General features: G+C 46.3%; 1 protein-coding gene across 3 annotated transcripts in view; it reads right to left on the reverse strand.

The window, feature by feature from the left end:
- Positions 1 to 19,122, reverse strand: part of FMN/FHY (riboflavin kinase/FMN hydrolase) — a 147,099-nt gene extending 127,977 nt beyond the window's left edge. The window contains exon 1 of one of the 3 annotated variants that reach the window (XM_087661332.1): positions 18,761 to 19,122. In XM_087661332.1, the coding sequence (XP_087517458.1) occupies positions 18,761 to 18,995 (235 nt within the window). In that variant the 5' untranslated portion in view covers positions 18,996 to 19,122. The remainder of the gene's footprint in view (positions 1 to 18,760) is intronic. The other 2 variants (XM_087661333.1, XM_087661331.1) reach the window with 2 other exon arrangements.
- Positions 19,123 to 19,984: the final 862 nt, after the last annotated feature.

The following is a 19,984-nucleotide window of genomic DNA, read 5'->3' on the forward strand; positions in this document are numbered from 1 at the left end:
ACACTGAAATGGACAGAGCAGTCCCTGCACGCAGCCCGGAGTGTCAGTGAGGGCACCAGAACAGACTGGAAGCAATGGCAGCACCAATGCCGGAGCGGAAGACGACGGAGACAGTGCTGTACCTGCAGAATACAATGCTGGAATGACTGGGGGGGCTGCTATATATAGCCCCCAGGCCAGTAAACTGGCCGACCTGCCAAATCTGGCCGACCTGGCCAGATTTGGCCGACCAGCCAGATCTGGCCGACTTTGGCCAGATCTGGCCGACCTGCCCAGAAAACTGGGCCGACTGCACAAAAACAGCCCAGTATGGGCTGTGTGTCTCCCGCAGGCTGTGGACTAATGAAAACAGCCACTAAAGGACTGACAGAGCTCCTCTGTCTCCTGTCAGACTCTGACAGGAGCTCACAACCAGGAGATGACAGACTGAGAATGATAAAGAGCAGGCTAACACCCCCTCTCAGATCCTGGGAGGGCCTGAAGACCCAAGAACCGCATGTGATGAAGCAAAGAAGCCTGAGGCAAAGGCTTCGTAAAGAGATCAGCTACATTGGCCGCCGTAGGACAATAGACCACCACCAGCTCCGAATCCACGATCCGCTCTCGAACATAGTGATACTGAACCTCAATGTGCTTCGTGCGAGCATGAAACACCGGGTTCTTGGCCAGAGCAAGAGCACTCTGGTTATCCACGCGCAGCTCCGTAGGTCCGGTCTGGGAAAAGCCAATCTCCGCTAGGAAGCGACGAAGCCAAACTGCCTCCATAGCAGTCGAACATAGGGCCCGATACTCAGCCTCTGTAGAAGAAAGTGCTTCTTGCTGCTCCAAGAGACAGCACCGGATCCAAGGGTGAAAGCATAACCTGTAGTGGATCGTCTCGAATCCACATCACCTGCCCAATCAGAATCACTCCATCCAGAAAGGGTAATCCCATCTCCATACATGATCCCGAAGGATCGAGTCCCCTGTAAATAGCGAAGAACCCGCAAGGCTGCCTGCCAGTGATCCTGGGTAGGAGTCTTCATAAAAGAAGACAATAAAGCCACCACAAAAGAGATATCCGGCCTAGTGTGAAGCAGCCAGATGAGAGAGCCGACAAGGCACCTGTAACGAGTGGCATCTGTAAGGGGAACTCCATCTGTCAAAAGCTTGGACTCTGGGTCCATGGGGCATGAGATAGGCCGACACGCAGCCATATCAAACTCCGAAAGAAGCTCGGAGATGTACCTGTGCTGCGAGATAAAAATGCCTTGTGCCATCTGATAGATCTCCAGGCCTAGAAAGAAGTGAAGGATCCCTAGATCCGTCATGTCAAACTCCTGCTGAAGAATGGACCGAGTATGCTCCACCTGCTGAGTGTCGCTCCCTGTAATGATAAGATCATCCACATACAAGATAAGGAACACAGAAAGAGAATCCACAACCCGTAAGTAGAGATTGGGATCATAAGCGGAGCGCGCAAAGCCACTCTGTAGAAAGAAGCGGTCAATCCGCTGGTACCAAGCACGAGGAGCCTGCTTCAGGCCATAAAGAGCCTTACGCAGCCTGTAGACATGATCCTCCTTCCCCTGCACAAGAAAACCAAGAGGCTGTGAAACATAAATCTCCTCCTCAAGAACGCCATTCAGAAAAGCAGACTTGACGTCCATCTGATAAACAGGCCAACAGTGGTGAGCAACAAGAGCCAAAAGAACTCGAATGGTGGACATCCTGGCTGTAGGAGCAAAAGTCTCGAAGTAGTCCAAGCCTGCGTGCTGTGCAAAACCCTTGGCAACAAGCCTAGCCTTATGCTTGTCCAAGGAGCCATCTGCAAGATACTTGGTCTTGAAGACCCATTTCACACCTATCACCTTCTGTTTCGCGGGACGCGGAACAAGTTCCCAAGTATGGTTTCGCTCAATGGAATCGAGCTCGGCCTGCATAGCCTGTCTCCAAATATCCTGTGCAAGAGCCTCCTCCACAGTGGAAGGCTCCGAATCCTGAAGAATCTGTGACATAAGAGCATAGTTCACACATAGTGAACTATCCCGCTGGGCCTGTAAACGTGCTGAGCGACGTGGACCTATAGAAGAAGCAGGAAAGTGAGTAACACCTGAATCCTGCATGAGCCGGCGATACCATAAAGGAATCCTGAGAGACTCCTGCTGCTGTGAGGGAGACCGGGGGGTCTCCGGAACCTGCAAAGTACCCAAATCGGAGAGGGACTCTCTCTCACCGAAGGAAGGTAGATCCTCCGCATCAGAAGAAGGCTGTGTATCCCGTGAAGATCCCGAAGTGGAGGTGAAAGAGCTCGTAGAAGACGGAGTCACATCCACCAAAGGGAAAAGGGAAGCCGAAGGAGGAGGAATAGGGGGGGTGCTAAGGGGTATCCTAGAAGGAAGAGAAGGTGGGGGGGGGGGGGGGGGGGGGGGGGGGTGTCCGTTGATGACGAAGAAACATCTGTAATGGAACCATCAATCGGATCCTCAGAGGCCGAAGCCTCATCAAAGATCACATCCCTGCTCACCTCAACCTGCCGCGTCGTCGGGTCGTAGAGCCGATATCCCTTCGTGGTCGTACTATAATCCACGAAGATAAGCTTTCTCGACTTAGAGTCGAACTTCGTCTTCCTCTTCTTCTTGTCCACATGGACAAAAGCATCGCATCCAAAGATGCGAAAATGGGACACGGAAGGCTTCTTGCCAAAGAAAGCCTCATAAGGAGTCATGTCCTGTAAAGCCGAAGTCGGAGAGCGGTTGCGAATATGCACCGCTGTAGCCACCGCCTCACCCCAAAGGAAATGAGGAAGACTCCTATGCTCCAGCATAGATCGGGCCATCTCCACCATGGTCCGATTCGCACGCTCCACCACACCATTCTCTGATGGTGTGTTCGGATGGGAATACTCCACCCGAATACCATGATCCCTGCAAAACTGAGAGAAAAGGTGAGAAGTGAACTCGCCACCGTGATCAGCTCGAACGCCACGAACCTTGGAAGTTGTTTGGGTCTCCACAAACACCTACACTCACAGAAACGGGAGTACGCCTCGCTCTTGTACTCCAAGAAATAAGGCCACACATAACGACTAAAGTCGTCCACAATCAGCATCAAATACCTGGCCTTCCCAAGGGAGGCCGTGCCCATAGGTCCGCAAAGGTCGGTGTGAACCAACTCAAGCCGAGAAGTAGCCCTCCTAGAAGCAACCTGAGGGTGAGGCTGCCTATGCTGCTTGCCCCTCAAGCAGCTAGGGCACAAAGTGTGAAGAGGAAGGAAATCAGGAGGTCCCTCCACCATCTTCCTCCTAGAAGCCCGCCGAAGAGAATCGAGGTTCAAATGACCATACTGAGCATGCCAAAGCAGCCCAAGCTCATGGGAAGTCCTCGCAGCCAAGGCTGTGAACGTATAAAGCCCACCCTCCTGTGTACCTGTCCAAAGAGCATCACCTGTAGAAGCATCCTCCACTGTGACTGCATCCTGTGTAAAAATGACTCGGGTACCTAGCTGAGTAAGGCCATGCACAGATAATAGGTTAAAACCCAAATCAGGAACATAGAGAACTTTGGCGGAGGAAGACCGCCTGTCAGAAAACATAGGTAAAGTCCCCACGCCTCGAACAGGGACTGTAGAATTGTCACCAATGGTGACTGTACCCCCTCTGGAACGAAGATCCTGAAGCCAATCCTGACGGAAGGTCATATGTGAAGATGCTCCACTGTCGACGAGCCAAGGCTTCTCCTGTGTGGTAGAAGCTAGGGCTGTATCCTCCTCAACAAAGGCATGCACAAACGCAGATTCTGTTGTGGCTGGGGCCGCCTTCGAGTCCTTCTCCTTAGGCTTCAAATGGGGATACTTCTGCCAACACTTCTCCTCGGGATGAGTGCCCTTCCCACAATGGGGACATTTGGGCTTCTTCTCCTTCGCATCCTTCTTGTCCTCCTCCTTCTTGTCCTTGATCTTCTCCTTCTTTTGTTTCTTCTTCTTGCCGCCACCTGTGCCGGCCGTAAATGCCTTGGTGGAGCCACTGGCTCCCACCTCTTTGAGTTGCTCGTCATGCTCCAAGACAAGCGGGGAAAGCTCCTCCCATAGGAGTGTCTCACGGGTCCTCGAGGTGATGAGGCTGGTATAGAAGATCATAACGGGGTGATGGCAGCTGAGTCAACACAATCATCGCCATATCCTCAAACGATATCATACGACCAAGAGAGGCTAACTCGCCTCGCATATCCTCCATCTTCGTGATGTGCTCCTTCATGGAAGGAGAATCATCAAGACTGAGCATCCGCAACTTCTTCTCCAAGGAAATCTGGTGGGCAAACGTCTTGTGCTGATACAAAGACGCAAGCTTCTTCCACACTTCCGCCGCGGTCTGTAACCTGTGAACATGTACAAGAACGGAATCATGTAGACTCATAAAAAGAAAGGAACGGGCTCAAGAGTTGAGCCTATCCCATAAGGCTGCACGGTCCATAGAGGTGCCATCGGACGAATCCGCGGGGGGACGGTCGATGGGTGAAGAAACAAGCTCCCAAAGGTCAAATGTATCTAGGATGCAGGCCACCTTGCATGACCAGAGGGAGTAGTTGGAACCATCCAACTTATCTTCCTTCGGAAAGGAAGGGAGAATCGGCACCTGAATAGAGGGAATCAAAGAAGACATCCGCACACCTGAAGCAGTCTTCACGGAAGATACCTTCGCAGTAGATGGAACCCTCTGAGATGCATGGACTGAAGAAGGACGAGTGCGAGGAGGTTCTTCCCGACGTCGAACCTCATGATAATCCCGCCTCCGCTCAGAGGAATGATGAGAAAGAAGTTCATCCTCTGAGTCATCAAAGCCTGAAAACCGATAAGACATCTTCCAATCTGCAAAATACCAAAGAAAGTTGTGCCGATGTCGAAATATGACCAGCAGTGTGGTCACCAACCACCAAGATGCAGGCTGAGAATGCCTACAAACACCCGGATCTGCAAAACGCAAAGATAACTGATGACGATCACCAGAAAAGAGACCACCAGCACTAGGAAACAGCCAGGAAAGGAGTCGCCAGCAGGTAATGTGCCGCCTGGAGTGGAAGCGACCAGCAGAACAGCAAAACGCACGCTGTAGATGAGTCGCCCAGCAGAAGGAGGGACAGCCTGGTGGAAAACGCAGGGTTGTTGGGTCGCTGGATGACGTGGCAGCCTCTGTAGACAGCGTGTACAGAAAACGCAGGCTGAAAAGCCTCCAGAAGAAGTCGCCTGGGCAGTTGTTGATCAGATGACAGCAGCAGTAACGTATCTCTCTCCAGAGAGTATGTCCTCCGTGCTCTCAATCAGGCGATGATACCATGTGAGAGTGCGCAACGGAAGAAGAACACGAACACAGAGGAGAGGAGAGAGAAAGCAGGGAATGAAGGAAGAAAGTCTGCACTGACTGAGATGAATGCTGAATACACTGAAATGGACAGAGCACTCCTTGCACGCAGCCCGGAGCGTCAGTGAGGGCACCAGAACAGACTGGAAGCAATGGCAGCACCAATGCCGGAGCGGGAGACGACGGAGACAGTGCTGTACCTGCAGAATACAATGCTGGAATGACTGGGGGGGCTGCTATATATAGCCCCCAGGCCAGTAAACTGGCCGACCTGCCAAATCTGGCCGACCTGGCCAGATTTGGCCGAATCTGGCCGACCTGGCCAGATTTGGCCGACCAGCCAGATCTGGCTGACTTTGGCCAGATCTGGCCGACCTGCCCAGAAAACTGGGCCGACTGCACAAAAACAGCCCAGTATGGGCTGTGTGTCTCCCGCAGGCTGTGGACTGATGAAAACAGCCACTAAAGGACTGACAGAGCTCCTCTGTCTCCTGTCAGACTCTGACAGGAGCTCACAACCAGGAGATGACAGACTGAGAATGATAAAGAGCAGGCTAACACCCCCAACCTACCATGGATCCTCATGATGGTGTGACCATGGATTCGACAGCTCTCTAGGATCGGTTGAATGCCAAAGCTTGCTCTTCTCTCCTTTTGAGTTGTATAGATTCTATGCTCGTGGATGTTAGACATATTTGCACCACTACAAAGATTTGGAGGAGATTGGCATCTCTCTTCCGGATCTAGACATTTGGGCATCGCTTCTCCCTTGAGTTGAAGCTACGAAAGCTCTCTATCGAGTAGACTCCCCTACGATGATGGATCACATCCACAGGATGGAAAAGATTCGGGATGAGCTTTCATTCCTTGGTACAAACATTTTTTCGGAGGACCTAGCTATGACACTTCTCTCACAGCTTCGAGAACATCTTCTGTCCCCAACATATGATGTGTTCTACACCAATCTTCTCACTTCTCGTAGCCAAGAGACTCACACTTGGGAGGAGCTAGTCCCATTGGTGCTTGAGCAAGATACGCGTCACAGTGAGCCAGATTCTTGGAGAGCCTATGCACTGGCCATGCTTATGCGACTTTATCTACAGGTACCAAACAAGCCAAGCAAAAGAAAGGGAAGACAAAGAAGTTGGAATCATCTTCCAACTCTGATACAGATTTTGTAGGGAGGCATAGAGGATATCCCACATATCCTCATTGTGGGAAGACCTTGCACCCCGAGGAGAAGTGCTAGAGGATATACCCTCACCTTTGTCTATGAGGGAAGGGTTAATCTCCATCGGAGCCTTGGTTTACCTCTACTTTGGCACCCGCTATTTCCACCCAGTAAGTGTTTCTACACATTTATCAGGTGGAGAAGCCTTCTTTGATAGTCCCTTCCTCTGAGCAGCCTTGACTCTTTGATAGTGATCCCTCAATTCCTATGACTCCCCAAGGTGATTTACTACAGGTTCTCCATCTATTAGAAGGTATTGTCACTATTGGTGACATTTCTTCGTTGCTTATTGGTGGTATTGGCACCTTGCCTCCATTGTTTGACTATCCATTGAGCTCCATTTTTTAGGCCTTATATGTTCCTGACTTGGGCTCCCTCTCCTCTCAATTTATGGTCTTCCTCTCAAGACCCACATTGTCTTCACCAAGCCGGCCATCTTTATTGAAGATTCTTCTACAGAGTCACTTTTGACAAGTTGGCCAGAGAGGAGGACTATCTATGCTCCATTCCCCTTCCTTTGTGCAAGGCTCTCCGAGGCATCTTTCTACAACTGCACCTGTTCTCGATTGTGCACCATTTTTCCCACAAGTTCCATCCCATCCCCAAGCATCTCCTCCAATGGTTCCCTCGTACCTCCCATCCCTTTCAAAGGGGGACAATATTGGTGATGCGGCTGTGGATTTATTGACCCTTTGTATTTCAAGGGGGACTTCCCAGGTTCATGAGGCGTTTCTTTTTGCTTTCCAGTCTACTTTGGGTGTTTCCTTTACGCAGCTACCCCTTTTCTTCGTCTTATTGAGCCACCATTCCCTTGCTGCTTGGCCCTTGGTCCCTATGTTTCTATGTAGCTATGGCACCTTTGATGGTTCCTCACGATTGTCTTATAGTTGGGTTAGAGGCTTGGCTCACCCATCCCTAACTGAGTTTTCAAGAGTGATCCGTTCGAGGTCTCTCCATTTCCATTGTCCTTTGGTGGCCTTCTTTTTGCTCGAATTTTTCTATGGAAAGGGGATCTTGCTCCTTGGCTGGCTTTATTCATTGACGGATTACATTGGCATTAGCACTCTTCCTGCCACCCTCAAATCCACATCTCCTTTGGCCTTCCACCACATCCAAGATCTAAGAGGGGGTGTTAGCGATCGTGTGTCTTGTGTGATCATTTCCTACCTATGAGCCTCAATCTGAGTCCAACGAGAACATTAGAAGCTCTAACATTGCTTGTCCGTCAATTTATGTGTTTTAGATACTTTAGATGGAGGACACATTAGTGCATTTCTTTTTGTGCACTTTTGGCTATTTTTTAGGGATTTGACCACATTTAGGTTTTTCTCTCTTTTTCACCTATTGTTGGGAATAAAGGCTCACCATGTCTTTTACGATGTTTGGGTGTGCATGCACCCTTACACTCGTACTTTATATATATAATCAAAACCTAAAGTGGTACACTTTGTCATTGTACCAAAAACTTTGAGTGTCTTTCTACTCACTCTCTACTCTAAACTCTACACTAAATCTGATCTGCATTCTATCTCAATCCTTGAACACTTGCCATCAAACGGGTACCAAAGCAAGCAAGAGGCAGCTCATGAGTGCACATGTCTCTAGATAGTGAACAAGCGTGAGCAAGTCGAGCAAGTTGAGCAGGTCAACATGTCAAAGCTGGCTAGCCAAGCGCTGACAAGACAGGTGACAAAGCGACAAGACCGAGCACAGTCGGCAGTCAACGAGGGGGCTGCGATAGGTCAACACTGTTGACAGGTGCAGTGAGCAAGGTCAAACGGACAGGCGCTATGAGCAGGCAATCAAGCGAACACGACGGCGACGCAGTTGGTTAACGCCATCACGGCGTTGGGTCAACAAGCAACCTTCGTCTTTTTTTAAAGAAAATTATTTCCTACAATTTTTCTCTCTCTCACTATCGGGCATTCGCATGCCCAAGCACAATGTGCAATCTTGACCCCAAAAATTGGGGCTTTTCCCAAATTGGGGCTACTCACTACTATCAACTGATTGGCTCATTGATTTGGCTCCTCAACACACAGGTTGATCTATGTTTTGTTCTAGGTCTCTTGGTTGGGTTCATGAGTGCGCCTCAGCAGGTGCATTGGCAAGCTGCCCAAAGGACATTACGGTATCTAAGGGGGACCTCCGACTAAGGGATTCATTATCCAACAGATACAGGTGCTTCTAATCTTGTTCTTACAAGTTTGAGTGATTCAGATTGGGCTTGCGATGTAGATCAACGGCAGTCGACTACACGTTATTGTTTTACCTTGGGTGCCGGTGCTATCTCTTGGAGTAGAAGAAGCAGCCCGCAATAGCCCTATCTTTGACTGAGGCAGAGTATCAGGCCGGGTCTTCTACCACATGTGAGGCTGTGTGGCTTTGGCGGTTGTTGGAGGAGCTTGGCTACCCCCAGACTCGTCCTACTATCTTGCAGTGCGAAAATGAGAGTTGCATTGCCTTGGCACGGAATCCTATATTCCATGCCCGAACAAAGCAAATGAAGATCCAATATCACTTCATCAAAGAGAAGCTTCTGGATGTGACCAATGATGTGGAGTATGTAAGACTGAAGACAATCTTGAAAATTTGTTTATGAAGGCACTTTCCCAAGCTTTACTTCATCGACATTCTAAATCCCTACATCTGCTGCCTTGTCCAAGATCTAAGAGGGGTGTTGAGAAGTCCTTCACCTTTCACTCGCAGTCTGCGTTTTTGCATTTTACGTTTAAGGTTTGCAGCCCCAAAAAGGGGCACCATCTTAGACTGATTGTGTCTATTTATAGGCCACTCTCTCATTCATTCTTCACAACTGATTCATTCAGTCCGTCACCTCTTCTCTCCAGTCTCTCCACTGCCCTCACACCCCTTCAGGAGGACATTGTGGTCCGTGGTTCGAGGCTATCTTCATCATCTTCCTTGTGCTACAGCACCTTTGTTCCCTTGTATCACATTCACTCCATCATTCAGAACTTCATCATTCCATTCATCAGAGTTTCTTCTCTCCTCTTCTCTTCTCCATGTTTGCCGAGTTCACTCCGTGTTCCTCCCCGCAAACCCTACTGTCTCGCTGGTACGTCATCTTTTGACATGGTATCAAAGCTGGATCTGCTCACCTAGCAGCGAAGATCCTCCGCTCCAGTGAAGGCAAAGACCAATGGCGGCTTCGGCATCCACTTCTCTTCTTCTTCCGCTGCATCAACACGTTTTTTGGCGGCTGTTCTAAGCTGCGTTTGCAGCCTACAGCTCAACCAAACCAGTCCGAGGCAACTGGCTGACCTCCACCTACTCCGCCCAGCTCCTAACAGCTATTTTCTGCCGCTGGCCTGCTCCGCCCAGCTCCTAGTGGCTGTTTTCTGCCGCTGGCCTACTATGCCCTGTATCCTGGCGGCTGTTTCCTATCATCCAGCAGCTCAGCTCCTGCTACTGGCGGCTACACCCAATCTGCCTGCGTTTTTCAGGCGGCTGCTGCTGGCAGCGCTGGCTGCAGACTGGCGGTTCTGCCCAGCCAGCTGGCGGTTCTTCCTTCTGCTTATCTGTGTTTACAATAAGCGGTTCCTCCCTATCTCCTTGCGTTTCCACAGTCTGCTGCTAGTGACTCAGCCAGTCAGCCGCAGGCATAACCAGCACTGTCTTTTCCCACAACTGGCGAATACACCTTAATTGCTGGTGGTTCTTCCCAACCACTGGTGGTTCAGCCCACTTCCAACCCTTCCCTACCCTCCCACCCCTTGAGGCCGACATTGTGGCTTGTGGTTTGTGGCTGCCCCTCCCTTCTCCAGTTTGCCACACTGGTACCATGGCGTCTCCACCAACAGATTGCCCTTCTACTGGGTGTTCCTACTGCGGCACAAACGGTCATTCCACCAAAGACTGTCAACATCAACCTTTGCTCCCCACCCCTCCACGGTATATGCATCTTCCACCAAGCACTCCTTGTGCCACCTCTTCTTTCTAGGCCACAAAGATCGTTCTACATCGGCTATCGGAGTATTATGCTCAAGGCAATAAGCCACACCCAACACGCACTAAGTCCTTTTGAGCACACGGAGGCTCTAAGACCTTACGAGGTAATAAACCCTCCTGGAGACCACCCCACTGCGCGAAGGTTTCCCCCACCCACTTCCGGGTAAAGTGGCTTCCATAGCCCACATCTCACAGTCCACTCTCCTAAGAGCCCACGACTGTTCCCTACCCTTAGCTCATCCTGAGCCTCCTCCTTCCCCACCCTCTTCCACTCAAGTTTGAGAGGCCACTTCTGGGTGCTTTCCGACTTCTTCCGAGCTCCAATTACTTTCTTCGGCACAACCGGGGGCACTTCCTTCGTCATCAGATGCTTCACAGTCTGTGGGCCATGAGTGGTTGGATTCCCTCTCTCTTAGACTAGGATTCAAAGGGCGATTTTCTTACTTCGCACTCAAAGGGGGCTTCCAGTTCTTCTTTAGCTTCACGCTCCTACTTCTACTCTTTCCAATTCAGAGAGAGACCCTATGTGCCATGAAGTTCTTCACACACCACCACCTTTCACTTTCAAGGAGTTGCTCTCCTTTGGGTAGTCATTTCCTCTACTCATACCCAAGATCTAGAGGATCCACCTAGATCGGGGCCCTTGGATCTTCAGTAGCGACTTGGTGGCTAGGCCTTCATATTCCTTCCAACATGGAGTCACACAGCTAGTGGCTTCTCTCCCGAGGTTGAGTTTCGGGTTCTACAGCTCATCCTATCTCCTGACTATCTTCAAAGGTCTCCTTTCAGGTGGTATTCTCATATTACAGAGTGGATCTTCTTTGTCCCTTGGTCAGCATGGAGCTAACTTCCGAGATCGAGTACGGGCATGTCCTTATGGTTCTCACCACCACACAAAGTCTAACATTCCTATGCATTGCATGTTTTCATCATCTTTGTACCAAGATGCTAGGGCAAGTGAACAATTTTCCCACGAGGAACACTATCCAAGTGGCACCTGCACGAGCATTCTTCAACATGTAGCATTGCATCTCCACATCACTCTTCTCTTGTTCCCCTTTTTGGGCCTGAGAGGGGGTGTTGAGAAACCCTTCACCCGCAGTCTGCGTTTTTGCATTTCTGCATTTTGCGTTTAGGGTTTGCGTTTAGGGCTTGTAGCCCCAAAAAGAGAAGCCATCTTAGACTGATTTTGCCTATTTATAGGCCACTCTCTCATTCATTCTTCACAATTGATTCATTCAGTCCGTCACCTCTTCTGTCCAGCCTCTCCACTGCCCTCACACTCCTTCAGGAGGACGTGGTGGTTCGTGGTTCGTGGTTGACTTCATCATCTTCCTTATGCTACAGGTAACAGCACCCTTGTTCCCTTGTATCACATTCACTCCATCATTCAGAACTTCATCATTCCATTCATCAGAGTTTCTTCTCTCTTCTCTTCTCTTGTCCATGTTTGCCAAGTTCACTCTGTGTTCCTCCCCGCAAACCCTACTGTCTCGCTGGTACGTCATCTTTTGACAAGGGGGTGTTAAGAGTCATCTTCTACCACATCAGCACTGTCACGTGGCAGTTTTACCACCTGGCTGCAGTCGAACAGTCCAACTACAATCGACTACATTAAATGCAGCAGACCTACCTATTTCTGGCATTTTCTCCGGCATTCTTTTCAGCCTTTTTAAGGCTGAGTTTCCAGCAGACTTTATCACTTGTATCTGACAGATTTCAGCTTGTTGGCGATGGAGATAGCACTCGGGGCTGAAGGAGATCAAGGTCCTCAATGTGGAGACATACACAGATATTCTCTCTGCACCCGTGTAGAATTCTGCATCCTTATACAGCATTATTCACTACAGGTTTTCTACGTTTCTCTCTCTCTCGTTTACCCGTTCAAGTCCTAGACTTGGCCGTCTAAATAAGCTCTATGACCATCCGAGTGATCAAACTCAGACGAGGGGTGCTCATCCAAGTGTTCGAGTGGACTTGTTTGAGTCCAAGCGTCCGAGTCGACTTAGATGACTCGACCGTCCGAGTCCGCATGGACGTGATTGTCCGAGTCTGAGTGGACTAAAGTTACTTAGACATTCGAGGGCCAGTGAGGATTCGGCCATCCATGTCCTAGGGGCATCGTCTGAGCGGCAAAAAAACATGCCGAATGACAAAAAATTAACTAAAACAATTAAATGCACTACTTATTGTTGCACTCAAGGTTCTGCCTTCATTCAAAAAGCATCAAGGAAGACTCAGAGCATACCTAAAACACGCGAATGCGATGACACCACGGATTGTTGTTGTTGTTGCCCTCTTGACTTGTGGCTCTCTCTCTTCTCTCAAGAGCTCTCTCTCTCAATCTCTCAATGTCCAAATGAATGAGCTCTCTCTTTCCCCTTTCTCACCTTTTGTTTCTCTCTTTTTCTTTTGCGTCCCTATTCTTTCCCAAGTATTCAAAATCTTTTTTCCTTTCTTTCTCTATTCCCCTATTTCCTGGTTGTTGCAAAGACTTATCTTTTCCTTCTATTCTCCTTATTTCCCAAACCTTAATGCATCCTACTAATAAAAAACAACATACCACTGATCTAACTAATGGTCTTAAATCTTCCAACATCTAAACTATCAAGCAAAAGAGACCAAGCACCCTCCGATTCCCTCGCTTCCTACCTAAACCAAGCACCATTTTGGAGACGAACTCCTACTCCATTGCTTGATTTGGAGCGCGCAGGCACTCAAGCTTAAATACGTTGATCCAGGCAAAAATGGAACCAAAATGTCAATGTTCTCAAGAGCACACCGTGGAGACCCACTAACTGCTTATTGCTTCAAGCATTTCAAGCCAAGAGCTATGGCTACCTCTCACATAGCCGTGTGCACTCTCTCACACACAATTGTAGTAAGCTTACCTTTGAATCTAATCGAGTTGCCTCCTCTCACAAATCCATCGATAGCTCCACAATCCAAGATGTGATTTCAAGCAAACTCCATCTCCAAGCTCCAAGCTACAAGCTCCATAGCCACGCGCACGAAAGAAAAGAAGAGAAGAAGATGATAATGAAGAGAAGAGAAGAAGAGCTTCTCCACGGTTCCTCACTCTCTCTCACACACACTCTCCCTCTCTCACACTCCCTCTTTCATACACAAGAATGAAGCAAGAAGCAAGAAACAAGAAGAGAGCAAGCTTGGCCACACACCAAGAATAAGTTGCTTCATTCACTTTTTGACTTTTATACATGCCCTACCTCTACTTGGGCAACCATCCTCTTTTTTATCTGGCCTTTGTCCATTCTTCCACTCTTTTTCCTCCTCATTTCCTATTAGCATGGCCTTAACCCGTGTTTCTTATTCTTTACAACTTGCATGGGAGAGAGTCTGGCTGCTCTTTTACAAAATAAATTACAATGCACTTGGCACTCTTTTTGCAAAAATATTAAAGTGTGCTTATTCTTATACGCCTCCCTCTTACATTTAGAATTCTTTTCATGCGATGTGTCTTCAAATTTTCCTTAGTGCGCCATTATCCTTCATCTTCCTCTTGCCTTGGGACTATCTTCTGCTTTCGATTTTCTGGATTTTCCATCTTGGTCTTCCGAGGGTTAACAAAAAACCAAAACAAACTCAAGCACTCAAAATTTTGGATTGGCCTTCCTTTCTAGCTCAGTTTTTGGGCCTAAGAGGGGGTATTGAGCTAACATAAGCATTACATGCTGAATTAGCCACTTAAACAACCCCAAATATGCTTAGTTAATGAAAAATCCTAAAATGATGCGCAGTTCGAGAGAGTTTTAAAATGGTGCACGGTACAAGGTCTCGAAACTTTCTATAAATAGGCATGCTACTCTCCATGTAGTTCAATTTCATTTTTGCAAGTTTCAAGCTCTCTAGCTTCGCTACCCACACCCCGTTCGCAAAGGACATCTCAACCGACGTTGCCCATTGCTGTCTACATCAATTAGGCACTTGTTTCCAACCTCCATCATATAGTCAACATCGATTTCTACTACATTTGCTGATCAACCACATCGTCTACAGGTAGCGAACTACTCAACTACTATGTTTGTGATCTACTCCCACTGTACGGACTACCACGTCATCATACTTGCATTTTTGCCGCCATCAACATACCATATCATCTTACCTGCATTTATGCAACCATCAGTCTACCACATCATCATCAGCTTGCTACAGTTTTTCTCTCTCCTCAAGTACTTGCGCTTTTAGTCTCTCTCCTCACTCCCCATTTGCATCAGATCCAACTTCCACAACTACATTACTGGTGTTTGACCCTTGGAGGCTACCTTGCTATGTTTCGGGATCCGCTCAAAGTACGACACACTCTCCAACTCATCACCTCTACCTTGGTCCTTGAGACACAAGAGTTCGAGGTTCAATATTTATATCATTGCATGTTGTGTTTGCTACATGAGCACATTATTTTCAATAGACATTCACTTCAATATTCTCTGTGTTCATTGTCTTTGAGTTATCCTAACCCTAACTGTGTTCTATCAGTCTATGCCTTGCCATACGATTGGTTTTGTGTTTTTTGTGTTTAAAGCATTTCTTCATAGGAGAGGCAATGGTACTCTTTATAACAAAGGGGACAATCCATTAAAGATTACTCCAACCAATTTATCAATATATGTAGATGGAATTTTAGATGGAGCAAAGCTAAACAAATATATATTTGGTACTGATCTAGCCCTATCATTCGAAGTTGGAGATATGTAGCCCAATTCAGTAGGTACTACCATTCAATACACAAATCATCATCAACTGCTATCATCAACATTTATAGCTCAATCAGTCCATATAACGAGTCACATCATCAAGATAGCTATTTTTTGCTGCTACAGCTATCACTTTCATCACCTTGACAAATTTCCAATTGTTTTGCTTCCTATTTGACACTAATCCAACTCCACATTGCTAAATTTGCTACTACTACCAAATATCTTTAGAGGTTGTCTACTACGTTGCGGAATCTCTCAGAGTATATCAAACTCTCCAGCTCATACTCTCTACCCTGGTCCTAAAGACGCGGGAGTTCGAATCATTGTCTCGGAGTTACCCTAATCCTAGTTGTATTCTTTATCAATCTATGCTTGGAGCCTATGACCTTCAAATCAAAACATTGTTGCTCTATCCAATTCAACTAAGGATGCTATGCATTATATATACTTCTAAGTAAATATAACATACTTAAAATATATTCCGTTTCAAGGGGCTTTTCCCACTTCTTGATAATCCACTCTCCATAAAGGAAAGGAGGTTTGATTGGACTTACCATGAACAAGGATGATTGAGGTCATCTCAAATCGGCGAAGGTGCGATGATAAAATTGAATGTGCAAAGTGGATCTATTGGTACTACCTATATTTCACTTCCTTACGGGTGAACAAAGAAGCGATTCAAATTATACACCAACAAAGAATACTTACAAGTCATACAACTTGGTTCAGTTTCGTTATTGATGAACCTATAGCTTGTTGTTGCAAATTTCATGCAAAAGACTAGATATATGATTGTGTTTGTTATCTGTAGGCAAGTATTTCTTTACTCCCATGCTGCTAGAGCAAAATGTGCATCACAAGGGGAGAGATTCTCATGGAGCAAGTGCACAGAGTTGTATTTTTAGGGCATCATCAAGTAAAGAACAGGCCAAGGAATAGAAAGGGAAGAAGAAGTCAAAGAAATCAAAATCATCTTCCAACTCTAATACAAATACAAAGGGGAAGCGGCAAAGGATATCCCAAGTGTCCACATTAAAGACATCACATTCCCAGGAGAAGTACTAGAAAAACTACCTCACCTTCATCAAGGAGTGAAGAAAGAAGTGGCACTACGAAGCCTCCATCTACCTCTACATCTACATCCACAGTTACCACCAAGTCAATGTTCCTTCACATACATTAGTTCGAGGAGTCATTCTTCAACTATCTCGTCTTCACAAAGGCCCTTACTCATAGATAACAGTGCTTCAAGTCATATGACTCCATGAGGAGATTGGCTCCAAATCTCCGTTCACAAAAAGGTACAATCATTGTTGGTGACATTACATTGATGCCTATCCATGGTATTGACACATTGCCTCTATTTTTCCACCATCCATCTTCGGGCTCTGTATCAAAAGTCCTACATGTTTCAAACTTGCACTTCCATCTCATCTCTATTCATGGCCTTACAAGACTCCATCCCTGAGTTGTCTTCACCAAGAAGGCCTTATTTGTTGAGGAGTCTACTTCAAGAGTCATTCATACAACAGGTTGGCAAGAGATGAGGATATATTGGCTTCATTCCCCTTCCAATGTAAAGGAAACTCCAAGGCAATTTTCCCTTGCCGCACCCATTTCCATTTGCACACCCCCCATTCCATAGGTTCCAACCCATCCCCCACCGTCTCCTCTAGTGGTTCCCTCGTACCCCCATCACTTTCAAAGGGGGACAATCTCGAGATGGCAAGGTAAAGAAGCCAAACTATTATGAATATCCAATAATGTCCATCAATTATGAATAATTGTCAATCATAAACTTCTTTTTCAAGTCCATAGTAGTAGATACAATAGTGCACTTGATCATTTTGTAAAACAAAATGCTCTCAAGAAAGTGATTCTTCTAAGAAAGAAACATCCCTTGCTGATCTACGCAATTTCCATACATAGAAAATAGTAGAGTTCACCTAAGTCATTCATCTCAAAGGTAGTCATAGCACACAATGACATCAGTCCCCCTTGGTGGCATGTGAGCATATGATAATACCATCATCCACATAAAGAATAGCAAAGAAAGGAAGAGAGTTAGCTGAAAATAAATAAAGATTCTCATCCCAAATGACTAGTGGATTAAGCTTCGTGTAGGAAAAAGTGAGCCAATCCATTGTCATAACATGCTTGAGAGACTCCCAATTTGTCATAACACATACACGTGATGGCTATATATAGATAGTCCTGGCTCCCATGTTTTTTGTCCTTTTGGTTCTCATTACACTTGCATGATTTGCTTCTCTTACCAATTGTTTATCAAGTTTCAAAGACTTGGGAAACCCTCAAAAAATAAATTACATGGACCATAAAATACAAGACAAGATCATTGAAAAGTGGCAAAGGCTGAAAGAAAAGAAAGTCAAAAGTGGGCAATGGTATGCTAGTCACTATCTAGATGCCAATAAAGATTTGAATCTTATTAAATAGTTTGACGTTAAGGGCACACATCAAAGATTATAGATTACAAGTAAAGACTATATTTTTAAAGCAAAGTGTGTCCTTTGAACCTTGTCATTGACCATCAAGGGGGGATGACTTTATAAAGTATTTACAAACAACTTATTCAAAGATGACTACATTGGTCAATTTGTGGTCAATCAAATGCTTTGAAACATGTATCCATCTTTACGCATTTAAAAGAGAAACCTAGTAAAGACCAGCAAAAAGTAGATCATTCAAGCAAAAATAAACATGTGTATCTCCTTGTTTAAAGCCATGATGGCTGTCTATGAAGATCCAAGAAGAATTGGCCTGAGAGTTTTTAGCAAGCTACATCAAAGTTGGATCCCCAAGTGTTGGGATTGTTAAAAAGCCAAGTTTATCAAATTACACTGAAGCCTCCAAGTTCTAGTACAAGTACAAATTATGGTTCATTCAGTTTAATTCTTGAGTTTGTGAAGCCTTTGGTTGTAGCAAGAGGATCCACATTACACCCACGATAGATTCAGATCCACCCAGCCTTTGACTTTGTTAGAAAGAAAGTCCATTTTGTTTTGTTTTGTCACATCAAACAGGAACGGTCTCAAACAACCAATACGGCACATATGGATCTAGCAATAGTGGCAATGACCCCTAGTAACACGCTCACTAACAATCTTCCTTCACACGTGACATGTTCAATGATACTACAACCAGACCGGCTGTGTCCCGTCAACACATGCATACAGTTTGCTTTGGCCTCCTCAAAGAACAACAGCCCACAATCTTGCGTACCCGCACTTTGTTTTTGAACAAGTGATTAGAAAACAGACCGCAACACTTTTAACATACAATCATGATAACTGATCCACACATTATTAGATATAGCCTCAGGAATTTCAGCACATATATGATTACATGAATGCTACCCATATGATTAAAAGGAGCTGCATATTTGAGAGCTTCAGCTAAGTAGAGACTCAGCTTTTCCTGTGCCATTGCAAGCTTAACTTCCTTGTGTGCATCAATTAAAGGGGGACTGCAGAATGCGATGCTTACCTGTGTCAAGGAGAGTGCCATCGAGGTCCAATATAACGCTGGAGGCGGGCCTGGTGGAAACTTCAGCGACTTCGGACATTCTTCTGAGCTGCAATAACTGCGATCTGGATGTACAAGAATGCGAGAAAGGGCTTGAGCTTGAGAGAAGGGAGGAGGCTGCTGCGAGTGCTGTGGGTGCTGGAAGCCAAGTCCGCCCCCTCCACCTCCACTGCCTTTCTAATAAGGCGCACAACATAAGGGCCCCCGCCCCGGCTCCCAGGCTCAGCAATTCCTGCGCACTCTGTAACCCCACTTTAACGTATCTGCCGTGACGACGCACGACCTTTTTTCTCCCCTTTTTACTATTTTTTTACTCCACCTTTCGAGGATACTCGCAGCTCCACTTCCAAACCTTTTCTTTCTTCTCAAATTTCCCTGGAAGTTCCACAAGGGTATCAACTAAACCACAAGCACTCTTCAAGAAGAAAAAAATCTTAAGAGTTCTAGGTTTTAAACCTTTTTCTTTCAATTTTGAAAGTTTTTTTAAAAAATTTACAATTCACTATACATTAAACCTCAGTTTTTCATGAACACTCATCAAGAACTTGAACTAATGAAAGCTATAATTATCTAATAATCTATCTAGAACGTGATGTTATCCATAGGTAAGGCTTTTTTTTTTCTAAGAAAGGTGAGAGTTGCTTCTTTGGCAAAACTCATACTTTGCAAGCATCAAATATTTCAAATGTGTGCACAAATATAAGGTAAAAGTAAACCGGCATTAAAGGTCCAACCCCTAAATGTATGTGTAAACAAATCCTCTATAGTGCACTAGTTGGAGATCTCTCTCTCTCTCTCTCTCTCTCTCTCTCTCTCTCTCTCTCTCTCTCTCTCTCTCTCATCCAAGTTGCTTAGAGAGAGAAGGAACTCCCAATTAGTTCTTCTTGACTAAGAAAACTAGGAAGTGTCATTGTAGTGAGTGCCAGGCAAACACTTGACTGGACTTTCAAGAGTTTAGCAAGTAAAGCTAGCCATAATTTTACTATGTAGGGGCAAAAGAGCATGCCACACTTTACTACTTTTAGGACACCTATGAAGTCTAGCAAGGGTTGGACATAACACCATCCTAAGAAAGCAAACTAATCAAACATTGGTTCTACCATGAAACCAATCTTTTGGGCTGTAAGCTTATTTTGTATTTTGTGTTCTAAGGAACAATTACTAACTTTGCACTACTAAGGCCTT

Source organism: Lygodium microphyllum, chromosome 21 (genome assembly GCF_053477565.2).
Source record: "Lygodium microphyllum isolate KBCC chromosome 21, Lygodium_microphyllum_v1.1.10, whole genome shotgun sequence".
NCBI lineage: Eukaryota > Viridiplantae > Streptophyta > Polypodiopsida > Schizaeales > Lygodiaceae > Lygodium > Lygodium microphyllum.